The 26,355-nt window shown below is 40.1% G+C and overlaps 1 protein-coding gene across 5 annotated transcripts in view; it reads right to left on the bottom strand.

Moving 5' to 3' along the window:
- CSMD3 (CUB and Sushi multiple domains 3) overlaps positions 1-26,355 on the bottom strand; it is a 591,548-nt gene that overhangs the window by 422,076 nt on the left and 143,117 nt on the right. For all 5 annotated transcript variants that reach the window (XM_083516438.1, XM_083516434.1, XM_083516435.1 and 2 more), the window contains exon 3: positions 25,422-25,534. In XM_083516438.1, the coding sequence (XP_083372564.1) occupies positions 25,422-25,534 (113 nt within the window). The remainder of the gene's footprint in view (positions 1-25,421; positions 25,535-26,355) is intronic.

Below are 26,355 nucleotides of genomic sequence, written 5' to 3'. Positions count from 1 at the left end.
CTCCAGAACAAAATCAAATATGGCATAAGAAGTTGCAGTATGAAGGGGGAAATGCTGCAAGTCCCTTCCACTCCTTTTATTGGCAGAGGCCTTCATTTGATCAAATACTCTTCTGTGGATGGAAGGGTAGAAATAGATGCAACCTACAGACTCCAGTTGAACCTCAAGTGTTTTGAAGAGCATAGACTCTCACTGAAGTGTAGGTGGGTTCCCATGAAGCAAGATGCAGTGATAACAGCAAGAACCTTTATTGAACTAACAGAACTGGACAACAAGGACAAAGCGACTGCTTATATCCATTTATGAAGGCATGGACCACTCCCACTCTCAACATGATTGGCTGTCTAAACTCCCAAGCTGCGAATCATAACTCAGAGTTTAAGGGCCAATGGCAGTGGTCCAAATCCTGAAATGCTCTGTGATTGGATATCATGTATTGAAGCAGAATACAGGGGCTCATAATCCTTTGTCCAGAGTCAAGCTCAGGAAAACACGGACCACTGAATACAAAACACCCATGATTCTCCCTTTCAGCTTTAGTAAGAGCCTCTGATTTACAGCTGTAATTTTACAAAACCTTTGGTCAAATGAAAACATTCCCTAAGAGGCAATTTATGAAGTGAACTCAATGCCACTCCTTAGTGGATCCATAAATAACCTTCCTTCAACAGACATGGAAATATAGTTTTGCTATAATGAAAAAATTCTAAGTCTAATGAGTAAATGCATTCTATAACTTCTTTTTTGCAACAAAACAGTTGATAAAAATCTAGAGTCCCTTGGTACATTAGATAAAATTTGAACCATTGACTAATTAATCCATACTTCTAGCTTCTGCCAAAAAAGCTCTCTAAAATGTTTCAACTTATAAAATAATTTGGTACATAACTTATCTGAAACAAATTAAACCTAGTAGCTACTACAGGAAAAAGAACTACATGAACTCAACAGATTCAAAATTACTTAACCTGAAACCAGAGCACTTACTGACTTATGTATCAAACATATTGTACCTTCTCACCAGACGCATGTAACAAATGTATTGGAGTGGTCTCATTAGAGCCAACAATGTCCATCTTTTGAGGTTAATGATGTGGCATGAGAAACCTATAGTTTGGACCATAATGACCAACTCTGCACATGGAAAACTGTGGTGAAAGGGGCTCTGGGGTTGGGCATTGAGTTCTACCTCCAAAGTCATGGGTCTCCTCCTGACCCCGTTGTTACCATACTGGGGCATAACTTGTTATGATAATTATTATCATAATCATTATATTAGAAATGTGATTTTTTTTTTTTGTAATCAGCCTAGAGGTTTTCTTCTTCATTAAATTTGCATTTTACCCTTTATCCATAGAGCTCAGGGCTGTTCGCAGCTTTAAAACACAAAATGCATAATAAAAAAGAAGAAAAACAAACAAACCAGCAACCCCACCCCTAATCAAACAGTACATAAATTTTGTTAAATAACTAATTAAGAAACCAGCTTCTGAAGCGGGAGTCTGCTCTCTGTGCATGATAGCTCTCTGTGCAACTTCATTTCTTAATTATGCATGCATTTATACCCCCCTTTTCCTTCATGGAGCTCAAGGTGGCAGACATGGTTCTTTCTCCTTTCCATTTTGTCCTCACAACAACCCTGTGAGGTGGGTCAGGCTGGGAGATGGTGACTGAAGGACACCCAGTGAGTTTCGTGGTTGAGTGGCGAACTGAACTCTGGTCTTCAACATGTTAGTTAATTGTGTGAGGAGCCTCCACATCTACAGCAAACTTCCTGCTTCCAATGTTGTAGTAAAGTAGAAATTTCAATAAGCTGTTCTTTGGTCAAGTAAAGAGCAAGGTCTTGTGGGAAGCCAGCAAGCCACAAGAATTATGGGAAAGAGGTCCTGTTGCTTTAACCTTGCAGACCAACAGGTTCCTAGGGTGTGAAAGGCTTATCGCAGGAAGAAACCTCTCCAGTTGATTTGAGAGCTTGACACCTGGGGTTTAAGTTATTCACACCCAACCAGCGGAGTTATCTATCTTTTAATTGCCTGGGAATGTGTATCTGCATAAGATCCACGGAAGGGAGGAAACTCTTTGATCCAAGTTCTGAGAACTTAATGAGCTCAGCTGTCACAAGTTAAAATTATTAGCCCATAAGCTGGTCATTGGTGAATTTGAATGTAATCAAGAATTGTGATTGGGTCAGGGTTCTGGTTCCGCGTGAGATTTGTGAATAAAGTTCCTAAGAATGGCTGAGAAAAGCGCACTCTGCAACCTGCAAATCTGCCCGGCTGTTAGCATACCACCTTGCTAGCAGTCCTTCTGAGTGACTCTTTGTGATGGAGATTCCTGCTGACTTTGTAATGTGGATCTACTGAAGGACTTTGAATTATCTTATCTCTATCGTTGTGTTTAGCAGTGAGTATCTTAGTTAGTTATACTAAGCAATGTCTTTATTTTTCTTGCATGTAATCCACAAAAGATGTGCCTGCTTTTGAAGCATGTTAACTTTGTTTTTTTAAATAAATTTTAAAAAAGAAACTTTCTTTTGTCCTATGTGCCTAAGGCTAAGTCCAACGCCTGACTAATTGGTTACACTATACCTGACAAATTTCTGCCTGCAAGTTTGTGGAAGCAACTTGTAGAGTGGAGCAACTGGTAACAAAGGAGCATAGTCTTCTCCCTTGGACTGTGTCTCCAGGTACCCCGAGAAGAGGGAGTGGTGGCAGCATTACCAGCTCTGTTGCGTTTTGCTTTGTAAAAAAGTAAAAGGCTGCCGGCCTCTGTTCCAGAAACCTGACCCAGCCGGAGGGCAAAGGCAGGTGAGGGAGGGGCGAGTGGCTGGGACCTTTACTACAAATGTCATGCTCCAAAATGATGGTGCAGAACAAACATTATGTGGCAATTGTAAAAAAGATAACTCTGTGGATCAAACCAATCAAATGGGCACACATCTGCTCGACTAATCTGCATGTGGAAAGTGAACATATTGGGGAAAGGTTGCTATCCTTCCGTTTGTGAAAACAAAAACAAAAAGATTTTCCCCATTGTAGTATTAAAATTCTCCATCTCCACATGTCATATATACAACCTGAATAGATTGGGGGAATTAGCATATTCATTGTTTATTTTGGGCTGAAACAAAATATCTCCCCTAAACATTTCATATGGAAGTCAAAAATGTACAAGCTGCACTATCTCCCAGCATTCAGTAATAAAACTCCGAGGGCAAATTGCTGATCTAAAATTTCTGGCATGCTTCTGCATTTCTTATTCCGTTCTCGTTCTGCATGGAGACTCTTGTTAATGTCAATGGGAGTTTTGAGCTAAAATCTAGTGTAAAAATATGCTCCAGAGAGTTCCCCTTAACGGAGATGGGCAAACGTTCTTAGAACATTTAATTAGCAAAAATTCCCCTATTTGTAAATATTAATTAAAGCCATTCAAATTAACTACCTCTCACAATTATACTTTTAGATGGAAACTATGAACAGAGGAAAGATTTTCTCTGGCTAGAATCAATGATACAAGGAATACCAATTAACTGGGGGCTGGGGGTTCACAATTCTGGCTTTCATTATGAACAGATATCCCTTTTGTCATGGGACTGCTTGAGCATGAGCAAAACAGTGTGGAACTATTCCAGAGTTGGTGCAGGAAATGGTACCATTTGAGGTGAGGCGCAGCCAGCAATCACCTTCCTTAACGTTGAAATGTTTTACTACTGCTAATGTGGCAGTGGCACATCTTCACTCCCATGCTGCCTTGCTGTCAGGAGTGACATCCTTCCTCAAAGCAAGACATTCTGGATGATGTTGTTTAGGATAGTGCCTCCTCTTCTAGGATGGCTTAAAAAATGTAATTTAAATTGAGCTACTTTAGGATCTTAAAAAGCAGAGGCATCACCTTGCCAACAAAGCTCCGTATAGTTAAAGCTATGGTTTTCCCAGTAGTGATGTATGGAAGTGAGAGCTGGACCATAAAGAAGGCTGATCACCAAAGAATTGATGCTTTTGAATTATGTTGCTGGGGGAGACTCTTGAGAGTCCCATGGACTGCAAGAAGATCACACCTATCCATTCTGAAGGAAATCAGCCCTGAGTGCTCACTGGAAGAACAGATCCTGAAGCTGAGGCTCCAATACTTTGGCCACCTCATGAGAAGAGACTCTCTGGAAAAGACCCTGATGTTGGGAAAGATGGGGAGCACAAGGAGAAGGGGATGACAGAGGATGAGATGGTTGGATAGTGTTTTCAAAGCTACCAGCATGAACTTTGGTCCCTTTATAGGAATTGATGTTGATGCTCTAATTTTATCCTGTCTGTTCTTGCTTGTAAAGTGGAACTGAAAATCAGGCCGCATCTCTTTTAAATTTTCCTTAATTAGACTCTGAGTTTTTGCAGAGTTGTAGAGCTCCAAAAGCTTCAGAAAAGGGCAAGAAGAAAGCTCAGAGGTGATGAAGCATTTTCCCCTATGAGGAAAGGCATCTATGTAGGGTGGGGTGGGAAATTTATGGAAGTTTATAAATATACTAATAGTTAGGATATTCCTTCCCTTTTCATAATACCAGAGCTCATGGTCATCCACTGTAGTGGTCTTCAAACTTACATCCCCAGATGTTGTTGGACTACAACTCCCATCAACCCCAGCTAGCCAGTGAGCTCAGTTGGTTAGAGTGTGGTGCTGGTAATGCCAAGGTTGCAGGTTTGGTACTCCTATGGGACAGCCTCATATTCCTGCAATACAGGGGGTTAGATTAGATTATTTTCAGGGTCCATTCCAACTCTCTGATTTTATGAGGTTGAAGAGTATGGATCTAATGAGATTGGAGATGGGCATACTTCTTCACAGTGTGTAATTAAGGTATGGATTTTACTGTCACAAGATATCGCACGCGCCACTAGCTCAGATAGCAGGTTAGATTAATTCATGGAGAATGGGAACCATCAATGACTGCTGGTCATGATGGTTGAATGCAGCTTCCTGGAATGCCTCAGTGGGCGTGGAAGGCTGCTGCGTTCATTTTTCTGTGAACCACCCTGAGATCTTATAATGAAGGGCAATATATAAATCTAATAAAATAATAAATAAATAAAATAAACAGATGAACCTTTGGTCTGATCTAGCAGTATCATTCTTAAATTCTTATCTTTTTCTCTGAATCATCCACAAAAGATATACTATGAAATATCTAGTATCTCAGTTGTGTCTGTTACGTGGTATTATTTGCTACTTATGTTGAAGGATAGCTCAGCTGGTTACAGTGTGGGGCTGATAAGAACAAGGGTGCAGGTTCAATCCCCATATGGGACATCTACATATTTCTGCATTGCAGAGGGTTGGGACTTGAGTACTTAGGGTCTCTTCCCACTCTACAATTCTATTATTCATTCTCTCTCTCTCTCTCTCTCTCTCTCTCTCTCTCTCTCTGTGTGTGTGTGTGTGTGTGAGAGAGAGAGAGAGAGAGAGAGAGAGAGAGAACGAGAGAGATGAACAGGACCATAGCTCAGTGGTAGAGCAACTGAGGGACCCAGGTTCAATCTCCAAAATCTCCATGCAGGTCTAGGAGAGACTATTGTTTGAAACCATGCAGAGCCACTGCCAGCCAGTGTAGACAATACTGAGTGAGGTAGACCCATTGAGTGAGGTGTGGTATAAGGCAGCTTCCTATCTCCCCTGAAATTTAACTGTAATGTTTAGTTCCTACAGCGCTTTCAGTTCAAAAGCTTTCAATAAAAACTTACAATAACAAATGAAAACAATGTGTTCTGGGTACGGGCCTTGGAATGTGAAAGGGCGAAGAAAGTGGTCTGACGTAGAGAGAGAAAATCTATAGCACTTACTAAAACTGTGCAAGACAGTGTTTTGTTCCCTCTCCCTCTTGTCATTAATTACTGCTTCTATATTCAGCACCATTACTGCATTTAAATGGTCGTAGTTGCTTCACGGGGGCTCTCTACTGTTCAGTTAAGAAACTACATTTCATATTTTGCCAGGAATCCTAGGCTTCCCCTCTTTTGTGGTTTTAAAATTTCTCAGATGAAAATGGAGACATGTGCATAGTGACCCAGTCCTCATGCTTATCTAGGATGGCGTCTTTATTCTGGAATATCCTGCTCCCCCCAAAAAAAGGCATGGTTGATTGGTGACATTAGAATCTTTTCTGTGCCATGTTGAAACATGAAAAGCAAAAGAAAAATTGCCCAGGCATTGTAAATGGTTACGATTACTCTCCATTAATTATAGTGCTACCTCTTGGTTTGCTAACTCATTATAAATGCTGTTGCTTTATTGTTCTGTTGTATTTGTGTCCGGTACAAATAGTTTTAATCGTGCCCATTGTACACTGCCCTGAAATTCGTTTCAATGAAGGGCAGTTGAGAAAGATTTATAAGTACATTTGTTTAAAGGCCCAAAGGGGCAGGGGGTGGTGATTATAAAAGAAGAACAGGTAGGAGAATTCAGTCTCCTTCACATTTTTATGAAAAGCTACCTAATCCACATTTCTGAAAACAACAGGCAGGAGAAAATACAAATATCCTCAGAAACGCGCACTTCTCTGAATTTTGTGCTGCAGTTTTCCTACCCCCATGCAAACAAAAAAGTGGATGTTAGAGGAAATGTGGATAGAAATATGTGCAAATTTTCATGCTGACTTCTTTTTTTCACTGGGACAAACTGAATTTATGATTAAGAACGTGAGAAGATGAGAGAAACCAAAAGTGAAAGATTTCTCCATTCCTTTTAACATGTATCCATTCTCATACACACACACACACACACACACACACACACACACACCCATAGGGAAGAGTGCCTGGTAAACATGGATATATCCCCTTCCCTTGAAATTGTCAGTTTGATTAACTGAGGTGAGTGCCCTGGGATATTGGATTTGTGTCTCTGTGTGTTTTTGTGTCAGAGAGGAAGGAGTATTCTTTTAAAGTAGGTTCAGCCCATCAAAATACACCAGCAGGATTTCACCGCTGACACTTTATTTTGGAGGCAAGGAGACAAAAATAACTGTTGTACTTTCCTTCTGTGATTGCAACATGTGTGGCATCTTTATTTATAGAACTAAAATAATGCCTTATGCTCTGTGCTGAGATGCCAGCTTTGGATTAAATAAGTCTAAACTTCGCCCACGCCAAGTGTTCAGACTCTTCCTAAAGAACTGGAATGCTTAATGCCTGATTTCTATGTTATATCTTTACAGAGGTAGGTCTGCCTCACGAATGAGGCTGTGCCACATTTGGGATTTGTTTATAAAATTTTGCATTGTTTTTCTGTTGAAAATATTCCAAGTGTTGCATAAATTCTGAAAACAAAACAAAATGAAACAAAATGAAATGAAAAGGATGACTTAAGGATGCAAAGACTTTAGTTGTTTTTGAAAGATTTAAAATGTTTACTGAAATCATAAAGAGGGAGGCATGGGAGGAATCACCCAAAAATGACGGTGAGTATTAAAACAAAACAAATGCAAATAGACAAAATGCAAAATGGACCCTGCTTTCAGTGACAGAAACTAATAGAATCCCAAAAGTGAAGAACAATTATACAAGAATGTATTATGATAGGATGTTCCTGTTAAAAATATTCACCCATTGTAGTCATTTAATATTACTTGTTAAAACTATGTCTGCTGTGGATTTTAATGACTAACAATTCTACAGTTTTAATAATACAGCCCTCTACATCTCTCTTCTGTGTGGTGAAATTTAAGTAATTTGCTCTTAACCCTCCCCCCAACTACTCATACATCAACTGCTGAGACAGGCCAAGGGTAGTCAAGGAATGTAGATAGATAATAAGCAAGCAGATTGACAGAAAGGGACTAAGCAAACATTTATGGAGGCTATTACCTACCTTTGATATTTAATTTGTTGCAGCAGGCCAAAAGAGGGGCTTTCTGCACTGGATCTATGCATTAAATTTACTCTTGAAAGGTCATAACTGATTATTAAAAGAATAAGCATAATTGTCTAACTATTCAGTTATAACCTTAAAGCTCATTTAAAAAAATAAAATAAAATAAAATACACAAGCGCATTTAGGTGACATAGAGGGCAATCCTATAGCAAGATCTGGGATGAGCAACTCGTGATGCAATAGATCTCCAGCTCAGCCGGGTGATTTCCAGCTCAGCTGGGATCACCCAGGCTTCAGTCCCCAACCCTGGCTCAACTGAAGATATGCCAGTGTAATTTTCTCATCTCAGTTCATCTGAGGTTCAGCTGGCTGAAGCTGACCCAAATGCAAAATGGGGGCATTCCATGGGTGCGGCAGGACATTTCCAGAGAAGTGGGGGCTTAGGCTGGATCCTAAACCCATTCAGCTCTGTCATGTCAAATGGCAACCTTGTGCAGAACACTATTTAAAAGCCTTGTTTTCCCTCTGCCAAGTTTAGACAGCTGCTCCACTGCCAAATGGGGTTCAGATCCTGTTGCTTTACACTAGCATAGGTTTGCTCCCATAATTCCTGTGTAGCACCATCTCTGCATATCCATAGGAAATAGATATACTGTATATATTCTACTAGTACTGCTAGCAGTTATGGAATAGTATGCATATTTAACATAAAAATCCCTATAAAATGCATATTTTACTGGAGAATGCATTGAAAATAATTGAGAAGTGAATCTTTTACATAAGAAGTGCAGACCTAATTCAAACAACATGACAGAATTGCAACATGGCAGAATGGAATGAACCTATGATTGAATGCTAGCAAGAACAAAATGGGATAGAATTAGCTGCTCACCCCATTTTAATTCCCCTTGTATATTGTGAGCTGAATTAAGACTTGGGGGAATAGCCAAATTTCAAACTCATGTTTAGATTTCTACTTTCATTGCTATCTGTAATAGCAACATAAGGAGAATTACAGCAAGGGCTCAGTCCTATTCATGCTTACTTTACATCAAACCCTAAAGAATGATTGGTCTTGTGAATAAATTTAGATAGGACTGGGCTGTATAAGTGTGTTTGTGTGTATATTTATAGAGAGGGGGGGAGCGGAAATATTAGTAATTGTAGTCACTATGGATCTCTCTTGTTCTTTGTCAAAACATTGATTTATGAAGTGATCTAACAGAGTACGAACATTTGCTTTCAATTTCCAACAAATATTTCCTTCCGAGGAAGACGAACTAGAGACATTTTAGAATAATGACATTAGATGGCAAAGAAATGTCAAAGAAATGAAATCTTCTGTAGTGTTAATGGAAAGAGTGACGAAAGTATTCTTCTAAAATATCAATAACCATGTTTATAGCTACATAACAAATGTGAACAGTGATGATAGTGTAATAAATCCTTTCAAGGCCAGCTATTCTTCAACTGCAGTATTAAATACAAAGAACTGAATTGACTGAACAAGTGATAAATTTATTCAATCTCAAAAGGAGAAAAATGCAACTATGGAAACATTTCAAAAGATAAATAAAAGATAAAAAAACCTCAGCATCCGGTGGGAAGAATATTGAGATTGCCTTTAAAATGGGCTGCATTAGACACAGGAATCAAATTTTGACAAAATCATTTGAATTATTAGTCTTATCTAAACAGACTGAGCAGGATTGTTGTGGTTGTATATGCTTTCAGTCTGGTTCAGTAAGTCCAATCCTAGCTACAGCAAGATAGGTACTTTCAGTATTGAGCAACCACCCTGACTGGGCTCATCCTCACCACTGCCACTCATGTTTGTGACCTATCCCTGCAAGCTCAGTCCTTACCATCACTCAGAGGAATATAGGGCAAAGCAAGAGGAGACTCTTGCCATTTCATGCTGGAAAGAATAGCTATAAGGCTAGGGGAATCCTGGGGAGAGCACTGGGTCCCCCTGTTGGTGTGCGTAGACCCCTCACGCCGCTCCTGAATGAGACAGTTCCAAGGAAGTACATTGAATTGGGAAATGGTCTTCAGGATTTGAATCAGGAGCAAGGCCTGCTGAGTCACCATGGAATGTGCATGTACTCATTACATGCCAGTACTTCCACCTACCAAACCAAACTGACCTTAACCATTATCACATACAAACATGGCATCCAGGACATGCTTATATCAATGGTGACCATCTCTAAGATAGCTTACAGGTGCCAGGAAAGATGTGACTATCTTGCTGTTTCCCTTCAAGTATGTGTCTTTACTGAACCAAAAAGTGTGTCAACTAACTCACCCTGGCACTTGTCATTGGGCTATAATTTTCCTAATCGATCCTGGAATATTCATGGAGCTAGTATAGCTGTCTCCTGTACCCATGCAGACATTATTTCCCTATTTGCATGTTATCAGTTTGTCCCCTGTCAGTGTACAAGTCTCTGGATGCTCTCAGCCTCTCTTAAATTTTCTTAGGATCTTAAACTAATGCACTGCCACAATATTCTGTGGACATATTTGCTGTGATGCATTGAACTGGCATCTGGTTTTTGTTTTGGCTGAGTGCTTGAACATCATCTTGGGGGCAGAGTCAGCATGGGAGTGAGTCTCAAAAGCTTTAATGACCCTAAACACATATCTAACACAAATCCAATTATCCAGTCGTCCAACACACATCCAATTATCCAATGCACTTTTAGAAGACATAAATACATAACAGGGTTTTCTCTGCTTTCTCCCATCATCCTGATTATAACCAATAATCTTTTATGTGCTAGATGCTAACAGATCCTAGATGCTAACAGATGCCATTGTTTACTGAAATGTTTCTCACTGGATATAGTCATCTATTATACTGCTTTGGATGCAAATACTGAACGGCAAATATCTTCAATGTGCAAAAAAAATAAAATCTCACAGTTAGAATATAACGTTTGAGGATTTTCAAGCACATTTATATATATACACACGAACTGGTTTTTGTAAATTCTATTTGTTTGCTCTAAGTAAAGATCCCTGTAATGAATGCAAACATCAGACTTAACAAAATCTTTGCATTCTGGGTTTTCATAGCCTAAAGATATGAAATCCAGTCCTCATTAGCTTTTAACAAATGCAGGGCACACTTAACTGAACTGACATAGAATTAGTGCTAAGAAATTGTAAAGACTAGCCATGGCAAATAACCTGTTCAGAAACTTCTTTTTTTTAATGGATTGAGACAATCCATTTGTGACCATGGTGAAATGAAAACCTATCTCTGTGTTGATAGATATTGTTTGCATGTGTTTAAACACCTGTCGTGAATGTGGGCTAAAACTTGATCATTTCATTTACCGCATTAAAACCAATTAATGTGAATTCAACATTTGACTAGCCTAACAAGAAGAGAACAATGTCTGGCAGAAGATCTTTCCAAGCATATTGGCAGACACTGAGATTTATATCAATATGCTTTCATGCTGCTGCAATAGTGGGACTTAATTTTACTAACACAGTGATTTTTCTTAAAAGCACTGAGGTAGCAAATCTCAGTACCACCCACTTTTTCTTTTTTATTTCATTATTTCCAATCATTTTGATATAATTCTCCCCCTTCTTTGTTGAACATCATTTAAATGACATCCTTGAGTAGAATGATAACTTACATGTTACAGTTTTCTGCAGAAAACTGTATTCACAGAAAGTAAAACTCTCATTTACATTGTACTAAAAAGGGGGGGGGGAGAGAAAACCTCTACAACAGAGAAAGGCTAATACTAAGACATTAATAAAATGTGGGTGGAGAACCAAATTTCCCACCCAGGATCAGGGATGCCTCCAGATTTGTAAGAGCCCTTAACATATTGCTCCAGTAATTTCTTCCAACATTAGTGCATTGCCTCCCTTTAGTGAGTTTACCTAGAATTTATGCTGGCATTCCTCTCACTGGTGGTGACAAGCCATCATCATTTTAGTTTCCCACAGTATGAGGCCTCAGATGATGATCATATTATTATATCAGTTTAGTTTGTTTATATGGATTGTGTTTAATGGAAGCATGCCTGAGAGAAAACATCTAAGAGATACTCTGAATCATAAAGGGAAACAATAAATTACCTCTATACTTGTTGTGGCACAGATCTTAAACTCTAGTATACAATGTAATTTATGTCATCCCTGACGTTACATAAATTGATATATTGGTTTCAGGAAGCAATTTAAACATCACCAAAATATTTCAGTTACCTGCCAGGTGAAGTAATGTATTGCTAAGCAATTTCACTCTTTTCCTAAATTGAGGCAATACTACTAGCTATATTCAATTCAATACCCCACTCCCAAGTTTAATTCTAGCAGTATTTAGATAAGGGGCATGTGTTTGGACTGATAGGGTCAATATTTACTCCTTTCCTCAAATCACAAATATTTCTACTGATGTAAATAGGAACTTTGCATTTGAAATCAGGGCAGACTATGGCCTCACCTACGGTTGATTTGGGATTTTTGGAATGGCACCCACACTACTGTTATGTATTACAAAAAAAAAAGGGATTTTGTAATACCAACTGGTTATCATTTTGGGAACATGATGAGATGGCTTCTTGTGCATGAAGCATGTTATATTATATCTGGGGACAACAACAGAATACGTGGCTTAGGGTTGATGACTCCTATGTTCACTGTAATTTGTGTCCAAACAAATGCAAAACATGATTTCTGTGGGAAATTCTTGACAGTCCAAAGGCAACATTCCATCATGGGCAACCTACTGGTGGGCACATGAGAGAAGAGGGTGGGACCAGAGCAGAAATATGGACTCTTATCTTGGTATAATAGGCTGTATTCCAGCTATGCAAGTTTCTCTCTGTCTCTCGGCAGGCAAGAGACATTCTCACACATTTCAACTAAGAAAAAAACTGTTTGAGGAGGTTTAGTGAAGGTCAAGAATTGGGGAGAGCAAGAGACCAGACAAAGTGGGACGGGGGGCTGTATTTGGTCCCCCAGACCTGGGATTCCACCCATAGAAGGAAGGCAGAAAAATACCCCAGATAAACTATGACGGATTTATAGAGGTGGGTGGTGTGAGGGGGATGCTATACCTTGTACTCTACATTTCTGGCTACTTAATATATGTATCATAGATTCAGTATTAATATATTAGCTCCTGAACAACTGTCTCATGTATTTATCTAGGATGTAATACAAGTGCAACCTAGGAGCCAAGGAGAGAGGCCTAATTATCACAAACGAAACTGATCCCAGTTCTTCTGTGAGGCACATATAATGGAATGCTTGTCCATGGGAAGGAAAAATAATAATACGAGCTAGGGATGAGAATTCTAGACTTGGCTTCTGCTTGAGCTGACCCCTTTTGCTTCTCTGTTTTCCATGGAACAGTCAAAACAGAGGTTTACCACTTCATTTGCTGCTTGCGAGGCACATAAGCAAATCTTCACATAGTTAGCAGCCACGCAGCAGTCTGCTCTTCATATGCTTTTAAATTCTGTCTTGCTCATTTTATTATTATTTATTAAATTTATATAGGGCAGCTTGCAGGGTGGCACCTTCTCCCTGTCACTATACGCCCCCAGTAGGTCTTATCCCTAGCATTTATTCCTTGCAATACTCATCATGTATACCCATTTCAGTAGTTCTTCAAGGATCTCAGTAACCACAGCTCTCCCCAAGACAGACCACTACACTCTTCATTATGCCCTTCCCAATTCAGCTCATGTTTGAAGAGATGGAGACTCAGTTCTTTGGGTGAAAGACTAGATGAGGTCAACATTTAACACCTTCTCATCTGAAGCATTTCCTCCTTCCTATTTCAAAGTCTGTTGCTGGAAGAGTGATGGGAGAACATGCAAGTGCAATGGACTGGGGCCCTCCCATTCACACAAGGCATGGCAAATAAAGACACTTTATATGGCCTGTGAATTGCAGGATCTGGCATTATACATTCCAGTTTCTTTCTGTTTCTGAGCTTGAGCACACACGGTACCAGATCACTAGGATAGGCTGTAGGATCCAGCTGTGAAAAACTAGTTTCATATTCTTGAGTTTGGGGGTATTATTATTTGTTTAGTCTGCTTGGTTTAACCTCTAGATCTTTTGGTGCACATATACTAAATCACCATGTGTGATGGATACAAATGCATATTTGAAGAGACGTTTACACTGGTATGCATCATTCAGGGATAGTACAACTGGCTCCATCAAACATGTACATGTCTTTAACAGAGAAGTCATGTTGAAGTGGTTTTCAGAGCAATCCTAATTTGAACCTGAGACTGGGGAGGTGCAAAGCCATGGCTCTCCCATTGCATTCCAAACCCTGTCAGTTTATTCCAGCCAGAGTGGAAGGGGAGGCAGATTTTAGTTTTTGTCAAAGCAGTTTCAGGTTGGCATAAGCTGAGGGGCTTAAGGGTCAGGTCCCAGTTGATGAAATGCCTCATTTTAAAGTCTGTTGTTGGTAGGAAAACCTGTTGGCAGCTTCCCACTAGCTGGGCATAGCTTGGGACCTTCCCCACCAGCAATACTGCTCTCCATCAGCAGAGACTAGCAAACAGATATATATGCACCATTGTAACATCATCCAGCCATTGATATGGCAGGGAGTGGATTTAGGATTGCATAGTTACCATTTCCCTTGCAAACTTTGTCTTTGGATGAAATAATTCCCATGAAGGAACATCACCATATTAGTAGAAACAACTTAAAAGTGCAGTCATCATCAGAAATGTGTGCTTTTGTTCCAGAGAAGACAAGTCTTTACAAGTGTTCTAGTCTGAATTCATCCCCTAACACACAGGAAAAATATCAAAAAGCCTTGACTATGAAAAGGCTACAGAATGTACTTTGTTGGTAAACAACCATAAAAAGATACATTGACTGATTTTATAAGCATCTACCTGAAAGAGAGATGTGAATTTTTTGATAACATTGAAGGTATTTTCCTGCTTCCAGAAAAATGTAATAAATATTTTCTCCTTTAAAAGTGGGGCTGTTTTCACACATCTATTTCTGTCACATCCGTACTGTAATTGCTTAAGTATAACTTTCGCTAAATCATAAAAGGTGGAAAATATATCCTGTGTCCTTATATCTCATTATATTGTCAACAAATATTATCTTCCTATATACATAAAAATGTAAGGCTGTCATTGTGCGGCCCCCACTGGAGGTTCTGTAGTGCCTCATCACAATCTGGGATTTGCAAAAAGTCAGGGTGGGGAAGCAAACAGGAAAGAAGATTTTCACACAAACACTTGCATATGTGTAAAGAGTTTTTGCCTGTGGTCAGTGTAATGTGTGAACCACTCTCTAGTGATATGTTAGACAAAGGTAATTGAGGAAAAGAAAGAGCACTGTAAATCTCATGTGAACAGTGTAGGAATTTGGGTTTTACTCAAACTACAGGGGCCTAGTCAAAAGTTGACAATCCCCAGTCCATACATTCACACCTTTAAATATTCTTGTGATAGTGTGAACAGTAACTTTTTAGAAGATCATTTATTTTAGACTGTTTGTGTTCAGTGACCAGAGTTTTATCCAAGGCTGTGTGGACGACATTCAGCTTTCATAATGGGACTCCTCCTTCTTCTCCTCCCCCTGTTTACCTCCTGCCCTCAATTGGCTCCAAAAGGTTCCCTAACATTCTGGAGCAGATTTTGAGGGTGCATGGGCAGGGCTCTGCTAGGGAGGGAAGAGGATGGGCAAGGACAAGTGTGGAAGCAGAACAACAATGCGGGCCGCCACCCACTATTTGCCATGGTCTAAGATATGGTTTTCTCACTCACCATGTGCTAAAGAGGAACAAAGGAAAACTGGTCTGGCTGGGAATATAAGAACGTAAGAAGCCCTGCTGGACCAGGTCAAAGGCCTATTTTTGTACAATATTCTGTGCCTACAGTGGCAAACCAGATGCCTATAGGAGGCTCACAAGCAAGGCCAGAGTGTGACAGCAGTCTCCCCAGAATAGTGACTCTCAGCAACTGAGATACAGAGGCATGCTACCTCCATTAGTGGAGATTGAACAGAGCCAACAAAGCAAGTTGCCACTGGTAGCTTTTTCCTCCATGAATTTGTCTCACCCTCCTTCAAACCCATCCAACAGCTTACTGAGAATTCTGGTCTGTTGGAATCAAAGAAAGATGAGTGCTAACAGTTTGTAGGCAGGATACAAGAGATGTGTGATCTTGGGCAGATGACACTGATGACTGTTCTTTGGAATCATTCATGCCACAGATGATATTTTAGATGTTGTTTGTCTACAACCTCCCATGGATGTTGGGCTATATTGGAGGGCTAGAGACTAGCCACCCCTGCTTCACTTTGTCAGTCATATTCAATTTATTATGCCAGTGATCCTTTTGCTACTTCATTAATGTGGCTCAATCCAATTTTATCTACACCAGAAGGAACTCCTCAAAACCAAGGAGAGGGTTGTGTGTGTCTGGCATGGTTAAAAATGACCACGCAGTAGGGTTGCTGCTTTAATGAATCAATTAACCATGTAGCTTGCATTCCCAGTACCAGCAGGATATAATATCTATTAGGCCAAGTCTTCCAAAACAGAAAATACAAACTTTAAGAGAGAAAAGAACTCTGACATGATATATAAACTTATTTTCCCCATTTTCCTCACCTCTGATTCCCTGTGTAATGTTACAAACTGACTAGATCTATCATGTTGTCACTTATGAGCTAATGGCTTGGGAAAATATTATGCCTCAAGCCATGAAATAAACTCTTTGATTTGCTTCAGAATTCTGTCTAATGGCCTTGCCCTCTCAGGGTCATGCGTTATTTGCACATTTGGTTTTGGCAATGCAGGATATAGCACTCTGAACTTAGTGTCGCTGGCTAATGAGAAGATAGCTAACAGATTCGCCATCAATCATGTAAAAGAAGTAATATCTGATACTAAAGATTATGGATGGGTACCCAAACTTGTCTGTCTAATTAGCTAAAGCACAATTTAATTTGGAAGGCAATACACCTTATTTTGTCTTTTTCTGAGGTTCCCAATGTGGAGAAGGTAAATAGCCTCCAATAACTTCCACATGCAACTTTCCTCAGAAGTGTCAGAGGTAGGTGTCTAGAAGTACATTAGCCCCCTTAAGATCCACCCCAGTGTCCCACTGAGCACAAAGGCATGAAAGAACATTCTAAGCTCATTCTGCTGAACATGCTTTGAAGCCCCCCACCCCTTGATTGGAAGTGTCTTATTAAGTTTGCTGATTTCAAAATTATGTGCAAATTCAGCTAACTGTGCTTAAGAACTCCACCTCAGTGGTCAAAAGTCAAGAGCCAGTGCACAGAGGCAAGTGTGCAAGGGGTTCTGTGCAAGTCTCAGTTTCCTTTCCCAGTTCAAGCCCTCGTTTTAGGTATCATTCATCAGGAAACAAGAAAAGGGTACAGATAACTTTAAGGACATTTTCTAAGAGTTATAGGTGTGGTTTTCCAGGCTAATTAGGCACAGCTGGTGATGTGTATAAAGAGAAAAGAAGTTGCAGTTTGCAACTGCCTGCAGAAAGAAAACACCCACATGCTTTGTGTTTGTAGTTTGTGTAGCCGTAATAAAACTCTTGTTTGAGTATTTTACACCAGTCTCATGGTTCTGTCATCTGTCACCAGGGAAAATTTGCCTCCAATATTTCACAACATGATTGAATAGTGGTAGTATAGTTGTTGTTGGCATCCATCTGTTTCGAGTGTGTGCCTCGGTGGAAGTGTGCCAAACTGCGAGGAAATCTCAGCGCCTGCTGTGGCTAAAGAGACCAGAAACTCATAACTGCTGCCTCCTGCATTGTTTTTGCTGTACAGTCATACCTTGTTTTAAAGTAGCTTCAGGTTGAGCATTTTCAGGTTGCATTCTGTGGCGACCCGGAAGTAGCAGAATGGGTTACTTCCAGGTTTCGCCACTTGCGCAGATGCTCAAAATGACGTCATGCGCAGAAGTGGCGAATCGTGATCCACGCACGTGCAGACGTGGGTTGCGTTCTGCTCAGAATGCGAACGGGGCTCCAGAATGGATGCTGTTTGCATTCAGAGGTACCACTGTACTCTTTTTGAAGCACCGAAGTTACCTCTCCAAGGTCCAAGCCAGGGCAGTGTGTGTGGAAGTCCTGGGCTGCCCAGATGACAAGACCTCCCTCTCAGCCTTTCTGATGTGCTCCAAAGGAAAGCAGAGCAATACGTTTGGCTGCATGAGTTACTGGATGGAGGTACACAAGGTGCCATCCAACCATCTTAGGGACTCCAGATTTGTGTAGGGTTTACTCCTTAGCTTTTTCTCTTCCTAAAGATGTCCCACAAGGCAGTGGGTAGTATATTGTACTTAGTTAAACAGGTCAGAGACTGAGCAGATACTGTATGGGTAAAGTGAGAGTTAGGGTGAGCATTCCCAGGGATTAATTGTGGGACCAGAGATATAAATTATTCTTGAACCTGCCTAGCTCAACTATATACCCAAATTTAATAGAACTGAGGCACAGGATTGTAGGTGCTGTCAGTGAGGCAGTATCAATGAACCTCTTTTATTCCACATGGCTCCCCCAATATTCAGGATTTTGGTAGCTACTACTGCTACAATTCCATCTTGCTGTCACCAGCTTATCTAGAATTGACTACTAGTATCCCACTCGAGTTTAACACTTGCACCAATTACTTATTTGTATGACCCTGTTTCCCTCTGTTACCACCACATATTTGAATTGCCAGTTAATAGTAAACCTCTATTCACCCACCAGCAGCTCTGGCAAAGTGTGGTACAAGATAGTTTCTGTACTTTTTGCCTCGTATCTCAGGTTCTATGAAAGCTAAAAATGTTTTTAAAACAAAACAAGGGGTGAGGAAATCTGGAGATTATGCTTTGTCTCTCCCCCTTGTGGATGCCCATGTACTCATCCTGGGAAAGGGAGAGTGTTCACCTGTTAGTTGTAGTTCCCTTTTCCCAAGGATGGGGAAACTGTGGTCCTTCAGATGTTGCTGGACTACAACTTCCATCAGCCCCACCCATCATAATGGTCAGGGATTACGGGAATTGTAGTCCAACCAGATGCTGGAGGGCCACAAGTTCTTCATTTCTGCTTAATGCCGTTATAGATCACTTTTAGATTGAAATATGTTGGCTTGTCTCTTTATACCCACAACTGGGAACAAATCACAATTAAAGACTTGTGCATGGTGATGTTAGAAATCTTGAAAAGCAACATCTGCTGCTAAATCTTATGTTTTTGATATTACAATATTAGTCATGGCTGCATGTGGGATAGCAACACAGTCTGGATTTGCCATAGACACATTATTCAAAAGGCACAGTGAGTATAAAACATTAAACAATTATGTTTAATGTTCAGCACATTCATCCCATGGTCTCTTGAGTAAGCACTAATGAAATTGGCAACACCATGAGAAGTATCAGAAAAGAACACTCTATACTGACCAACTGCAGGAAGAAAAAGAAAATACACCAAAGACCAAGACTAAACAGAATTTACATGTACAGCAAAACATAGGACATTTTGCCCACAGCGTTTGTTCTCTGTCTCCATTTGTCCCAGAACATGGCCCGATTTGCACATAATGCTAAACCAATCCTTAGCTAAGCATGAACACATAACAATGTGGGGACAATAAAAATCACAGCAGCTTTGCTCCTGGACATCCTTTTGAAACATTACTCAGCACTAAGCCATGGTTTAGTGTTATGTGCAAACCTGGGCCATAACACAGTACAAGATGAAGGCTGCTCTGGATTGTATAGTCAGCAGATATGCCAGAACATCTGTCTTAGAATGAGATGTGAGCTTTGCAATCTTGAAACACCTATCTTAAATGGGATGTGAGCTTTGCCAACCTTGAAATTCTTCTTCACTTCCCCTTATCAGGAACAGAAGTTGAAATTTCTTTCTGCTGATCTTGGGAGACAGAATGAAAGAAGAGGCAACTTTTCCCCCAAGCTCTCGGATTGGTTCAGGAAATTCTCCCAAGTCTAAAATTTTGGATCAGTTCAAGGAAAGCTGTGGAGAGCTCCCCCATCTTTATTACTCGGTGTGTTTTCAAATATTCTGACCCACCATTCCTTAACTGATCAGATCGGATCAGGCTTATTTCTTTGGTTCTAGTCATGAGACCATTACATAACAAGGTTTAGCAATATAAAAGTAAGACAAGGTAGCAGAATGGAAGTTAACTAGGACACAAATAAATTGCAGCATGAACAATTGTAGATGCTAGGTTTTCCAAGAAAATTGCATTCCTTAACTGATAGATTAAAGCCATACATTGCCCTGTTTGCTCCCTTTGAGAACTATTTTAAATGAGAATTTTTGTTTCCATGTTTTATTTCTAAGAAGTAAAGCTACTTTCATAATGGGGGCAGGGGAGAGAAAACATTGGGAAATAAGATCAATAGTAGTTGGACAACTTCAGCCGCTGCATGCACAGTAAGGATCTCAGATAAGCAGCTTAGCTGAATTAATTTTTTGGCTGCAGTGTGTCATATGAGGTATGTGGGATTTTTGTGGCCAGATGCCAAAATTACAGATGAATGGTGTTTCCTTCAAGACATGCCAATCAGGTAGGGAACTATGAATGGGAACTTTGCCTACAGCTGCTTCATAACAGCACCATTGATGCTTTCAGCCCCCATTAGTAGTCTTAGCCCTCTGAAGTTGATCCTTTTTCATCTAGTTTCATCTCATTTGCTGTCCCCATTCTCCTTATGTTGCCAAAGCGAAAGAATTATTTCCCTGAAGAAGCACTGAGGAATTATTTTGATTACATGACTGGTCTGTTAGCAATCTGCTAAAGCACAGACCTGGTACCAAACCTGGTATTGATTTTCTAAGGCACAGCAGCAACAACAAAAAGTTCCCCATTGGGTGCAGAAAATTGGCTTTGGCATTGCAGATTTAGTTTCTTTTGAGTGACAGGGTGGACTTGTTTTTCAGTTTCTCTCTCTCTGTGTGTGTAGGGAGAGAGAGAGAGAGAGAGAGAGAGAGAGAGAGAGAGAGAGGGGTACAGGGTCGGATTTAGGTTTGATGAGGTCCTAAGCTACTGAAGGTAATGGGTCCCTTTATATTTCCAGTTGTCCTTTGCCAACAACAAATTGTCTCTGTTTTTTGTGTTGAATATATGCTATATAGTAATTTATGGACCTAATAGGTATCTAAAGCCATTTGCACATGCAGAATGTAGACACCCTATATATAGAAATGAGCAAACCAGTGATATTTTAGGGAGCAGGCTAGCAGGCAGGGCCCATTACTTACATCATAGGAGCCTACAAAACACAAAACACTGTTGCTCTTTGTAGGTTTTATTTTATTTGTTTTTTATCTTATATTTTGGAAATGTACATCCAGTTTCTTTCTTCCTTTAATTTTTTGTGGGGCCCCCAACAGAGTGGGGCCCCAAGCTATAGCTTGTTTAGCTTATATGCAAATCTGGCACTGGATAGATAGATAGATAGATAGATAGATAGATAGATAGATAGATAGATGATAGATAGATGGATGGATAGATGATACATGCATGCATGCATTTACAATATGCAGATTGCAAAAGGAATGATAAAAAATGGCAACAAGCTTAGGCAAAGTCCCAAAGACAATCAGTACAAACTACTCCACAGTGGAGCACACCTTTTCTGAGGAGACAAAGGATCTAAATTACTGTTTCCTATCCTCCATTCCATCCTCTAATTCAGAAAACAAAATGCCATAAGAATATAGGAAGCTGTCTCAATCCGTTGGTCCATCTGAACAACCCTTTAATTATTGAGCAACCCTTTAATTGTTATTATTTTTTAATTTTTGCCTGTGCATAAGGTTATCAGGTGCAAAGAAATGGTAAAATTATTGTGTCTAACCACCATGGACAAGCTACGTGTTCCATTCTCTTATTAATTGAAGAGTTGTCTTATACTATTGCTTTATTGCCATTTTAATGTTCTCTTATATCTCCCTCTGCGAATGCCAGTTGGCCATTGAAGAGTGGACTTAAAACACTATAAATGATATTCATAAATAAATTCTGAACATGTGTATGGTGTGATCCCACTCTCTCATCCAGGCATGAATTGGAAATGATCCCACTCTTTCATCTATACACATATCCATTGTAATTTGTGAAGCAGATTCGTTCTTGAATATTTACTAGGAACTACCTGCATTAGGTTACCACGATATATGAGTGCTCATTTTGTCCCACAAGGACTTTACTCAAAAAAATTAATTCACATTGCTCCATTGCTCATGCATACATAGTCAAGCACAACTGGCTGCTGTTCTAAGACTTGCCTTTTCTATTCTTGTTAGAATTCTGAACTTTAATAGGCATTCAAAACATAGTTCAGTGACTCTATTTGTTCAGATATTTAGTACCAACTTACAAAAATCTAGCTGGGAAATGTATCCTGGTACATTTTAATTATATGAACAATGTTTGATCAACATGCTTCAGTAGTTCATTACAGCAGTTTCAGATCCTTCATAACACTACAGAATCAATGGCCTTGCAGATTTTGGAGGGCATTATGTCAAAAGTTTCCTGGTATTTTCTTAAGAAATTTCCAACAGATCTTAGACACCCTCTGCCTTCATTCTCCCCACCAAAAGCATATGGATATATGAGGCCACATTAGATTAAGAACAGCCACTGGTCTACTTTGCAAAGGATTGGTTCTTCCTCACTAGATGACCAACAACTGAACCTGGCCACATCTGCATGCAAAGCTTGTTCTCTACCCCACTCTGACAACCTCTTACTTCAAATTGTTGTAGCACTATTATGACAAGAAGCTCTGGTTAAAACCCCAAGGAATGGGATATGTGAAACACCCCCCCCTTGAGAAAATTTGCTAGTCTTGTTGAACCTCATCAATTCATTTGTGCACACACTGTTTGATACAGAGACATTCGAAATGATCACTGCATTCTCTGCAACCTCATAAGCAGCTATGAACTTCCCTCAATGACCTAGAATTCTGACAGGCCGAGAAAGCATCACAAATCTTGCCGGCTCCATTTCAGGGCCTTCTAAGATCAATAAAATAACAAAAAGCTATTTACTACATATCCACTATATCTAAAAAGCACTATAAATAACAAACCAATGAGGTTTCTTCCCATCATTTTTTATTCCTTCTATGGCAATTTTGTGTTATATCTATAAAAAGTGATATAGAGAATATGAGAATTCACATTTTATATGAAAATTGGCTTCATAGATAAGACCATGGGTCAATCTAGTACAGGCATAGGGGCTCCTTTAAAGCCTGAGGGCTACATTGCCTTCTGGGTAATCTTCCAGATGCCATGTGCCAGCAGTGAGCATGGCCAGAGGCAAAAAGTGGCCAAAGGTATCTATCTATCTAATCTATCATCTATCCCCTTGTACAGTCAGCAATTTCTCTCTCTCTCTCTCTCTCTCTCTCCCCCCCCCCCCCCCCGGCTTCATCCAGGCAAGGCAGAATTGAAGGATATATTCCAGCCAGGAAGATAAACAACACACAGTGGTGGTGAGGGGGGTAGGAAGAGGGTATGTGGCTAGGGATGGCGTGTTATGTATGGAAATCCCTGAAGGTCATATTTGGAGAGGCACAATTGCCTCCTGGACCTGAAGTTCCCCACCCTGAGGTTTAGAACAACACTCTGTTCAGGGTGACCAGTCAAATGCATCTAAGAGGGCATGTAGTTGTTGCCCTATTGTTTCCTCCCCAGTGTCCAGAGTATTTTGCCTTTGCATGTAGAAGTTCCTTCCTACTACGTAGCTATTGGTAGACCTATATTCCATAAATTTGGAGTCTTAAAGCCATCTAAGCTAGCAACCTTCACTGTGGCACTGAACCCTAGCAGGGTGATGAAGTGACCCTTCAATTAGAACTACCCCTGCAAATTGCTCCTAATTAGAACTGCCAATGACATTTCACCTAAAGAGGAATTCAAAGTGACATTGATGGTGGGATTTCAAGGGAGTTTTAAACGATGGGCGAAATTCTGAGGGGGAGTCTCTCACATCCCTGCTGCAGAACAATTACAGCAAACAAACAGATGGTGTCACTGGAATACCACAGTGTCCTTTGATGAGGTATATAAGTAAATGCGGTTTCTGAAAACAATGTCACATTAAAGCTGTGCTTCATGCCTTATCTCTTGCTTGAAGGAACAAGACCCAAAAAACTACAGCAGGACTGCTATTTAACTCATTTCCTCTACTTCTTGACAATGTTGAACAGTTGTTTACAAGTTAAATGGAAATCTATTCAGTACTTGCTACCTGTTTAATTACAATGAAAGAGACTTGCTAAGAACAAAGGAATATCATGCTATCCAAATAGAATGGCAATCACAGAGATTCCTGCTGTGCGTTATAAGCTGCTATTTTGCTTTCCTTCTGAGCAGTAATATCTCTCTTGAACACACATGTGCTGACTAAGCTGCATTGCATATCACTGGACTACTAGAAGTGGAAAAGATGGATCAAAGTGAAATTAATTTCACTCTATTCCAGAACTAATCTAATTTGAAAGAGGCCTGTGAAGAACAGTGGATTATGTCTGACTAAATTCTCTTTCTAGGGATAGGGTGGACAAGCTGCCATGTCTCATAGATGGATATGTGCAGTAATCACCTGTTAGCTTAAAAGAATAAAATGATTTAAGCATGAGAGGCACCTGGCTTTCCAAAGAGCTCCTTTGTTTGTTTGTTTATTACATATATTATCCTGACTCTCTTCCAGGATGGAATTCAAGCAGCATGTCGGACAGTTTCCCATCCCAGCAATGACCAGATCTTGACCTTTGCTTCAGGAAGAGCATATACCCCAAGAGTCAATGGTTCTTCAGCAAACTAAATTAGGCCAATTAATGTCAATGGTCTGAGTATAACTTAAAGGCAAAGGTAAATTGACCCCTGACCGTTAGGTCCAGTCGCGGATGACTCTGGGGCTGCGGTGCTCATCTCGCTTTACTGGCCAAGGTATCTGGCGTACAGCTTCCGGGTCATGTGGCCAGCATGACTAAGCCGCTTCTGGCGAACCAGAGCAGCGCACGGAAATGCTGTTTATCTTCCCGCTGGAGTGGTACCTATTTATCTACTTGCACTTTGACATGCTTTTGAATTGCTAGGTTGGCAGGCGCAGGGACCGAGCAACGGGAGCTCACCCCGTCGCGGGGAATCGAACCACCAACCTTCTGATTGGCAAGCTCTAGGCTCTGTAGTTTAGACCACTGCGCCACCCGCGTCCCTAAGTATAACTTAGTTGACTACTATCCCCTGTTTCATCAAAGTGTGCATGTAGGCTTTCAAACTCTCTTCCCAGATTGTGAGCTTGTTAGCTGCATGGGGTGCAGTTATCCATATGACTGAGAAAATATTGTCTTAAATTTGCCCTTACTGTCATTTGCCCTCATTTGCCCAAACAATTGCCCTTGCTTGTCTTCTGTTGAATCCAAGAGACACAGCACTGCACTGAAATTGCTAGTTGCTACATTACTTTTTTAAAAATTTTACTGGAGGGTATCTGATGCAGTTCTAACATGTGTATTGATTACATTATCTTACCTTCATAATATACTTTAAATCCATGGGCACTCACTGCAAAGTCACTGGTCAATCGTAGTGAAAATACAGATTTTGTACTGGTAATAGGTGGAGGGAGGTGAAATCCCGTTAACCTAGGGGGAAAAAAACATTTATTAATTTTGCCACAAATGAATAAATAAACCAGATTATTTCATACTTTCTTATCTTGAGTTGTGTATAAAATATTACATTATACAGCTTAGATTTTAAAGAAGGATGTCCTGTTGGGAAGCCATGTAAACCTATGAATGTTTCCTTTGGGAAAGTCAGGTGAGACCTACTAACCAAGATAAATACAATTAAGCAGGAAGAAAATGTAGTTCTTTGTAAATATTTTAAGGAAAGCCTAGAAATTCATACTGGTTGTACAAATACCTATTCTCTTGTTAGCTGTCCACATGGATGGCTTATGCATGGAGGGTAAGTGGTAGCTAGGTGATACCTAAATATGAAAATACTCTCTTATCTTAAAAGTTTGAAAGCCACGGGATATGTGAAGCATCCATACTTGAGTTTGTAAAGCACTGGGAGTTTTGAAACAGTCAGGGTGCCTCATTCCCAGCCCAAACTACAGAAGCAGCTAGGAGAGAATAGATGTATGTGTGTGAGGGAGAGAGATAAACCCTCTCAAACTCTAACCTGTTCATCTTTTTCTCAGTTATGTTTAATGGTGATTCTGCAGTTATCTCTGTTGGGCTTGAAGAGTCTGTTCTGCTGTGTTTGTTTTTTTCTGGATGATAATGATGATGACAATTTGTGTTTTAATGATTGTTATCATTTAGCCTGTTAGCTATCTTGGATGTTTTAAATGTAGAACAATGGGGCATGAATATTTTAATAATGAATGCATGGCTAAATAAATTGTCTGCTAAGCTGCCTCTGGATCACCAAGCCTACTTTTTCTGGGTTCCTG

Source organism: Podarcis liolepis, assembly GCF_965112155.1.
Source record: "Podarcis liolepis genome assembly, chromosome: 8".
NCBI classification, from domain to species: domain Eukaryota; kingdom Metazoa; phylum Chordata; class Lepidosauria; order Squamata; family Lacertidae; genus Podarcis; species Podarcis liolepis.
This window is presented reverse-complemented; position numbering and strand designations above follow the sequence as displayed.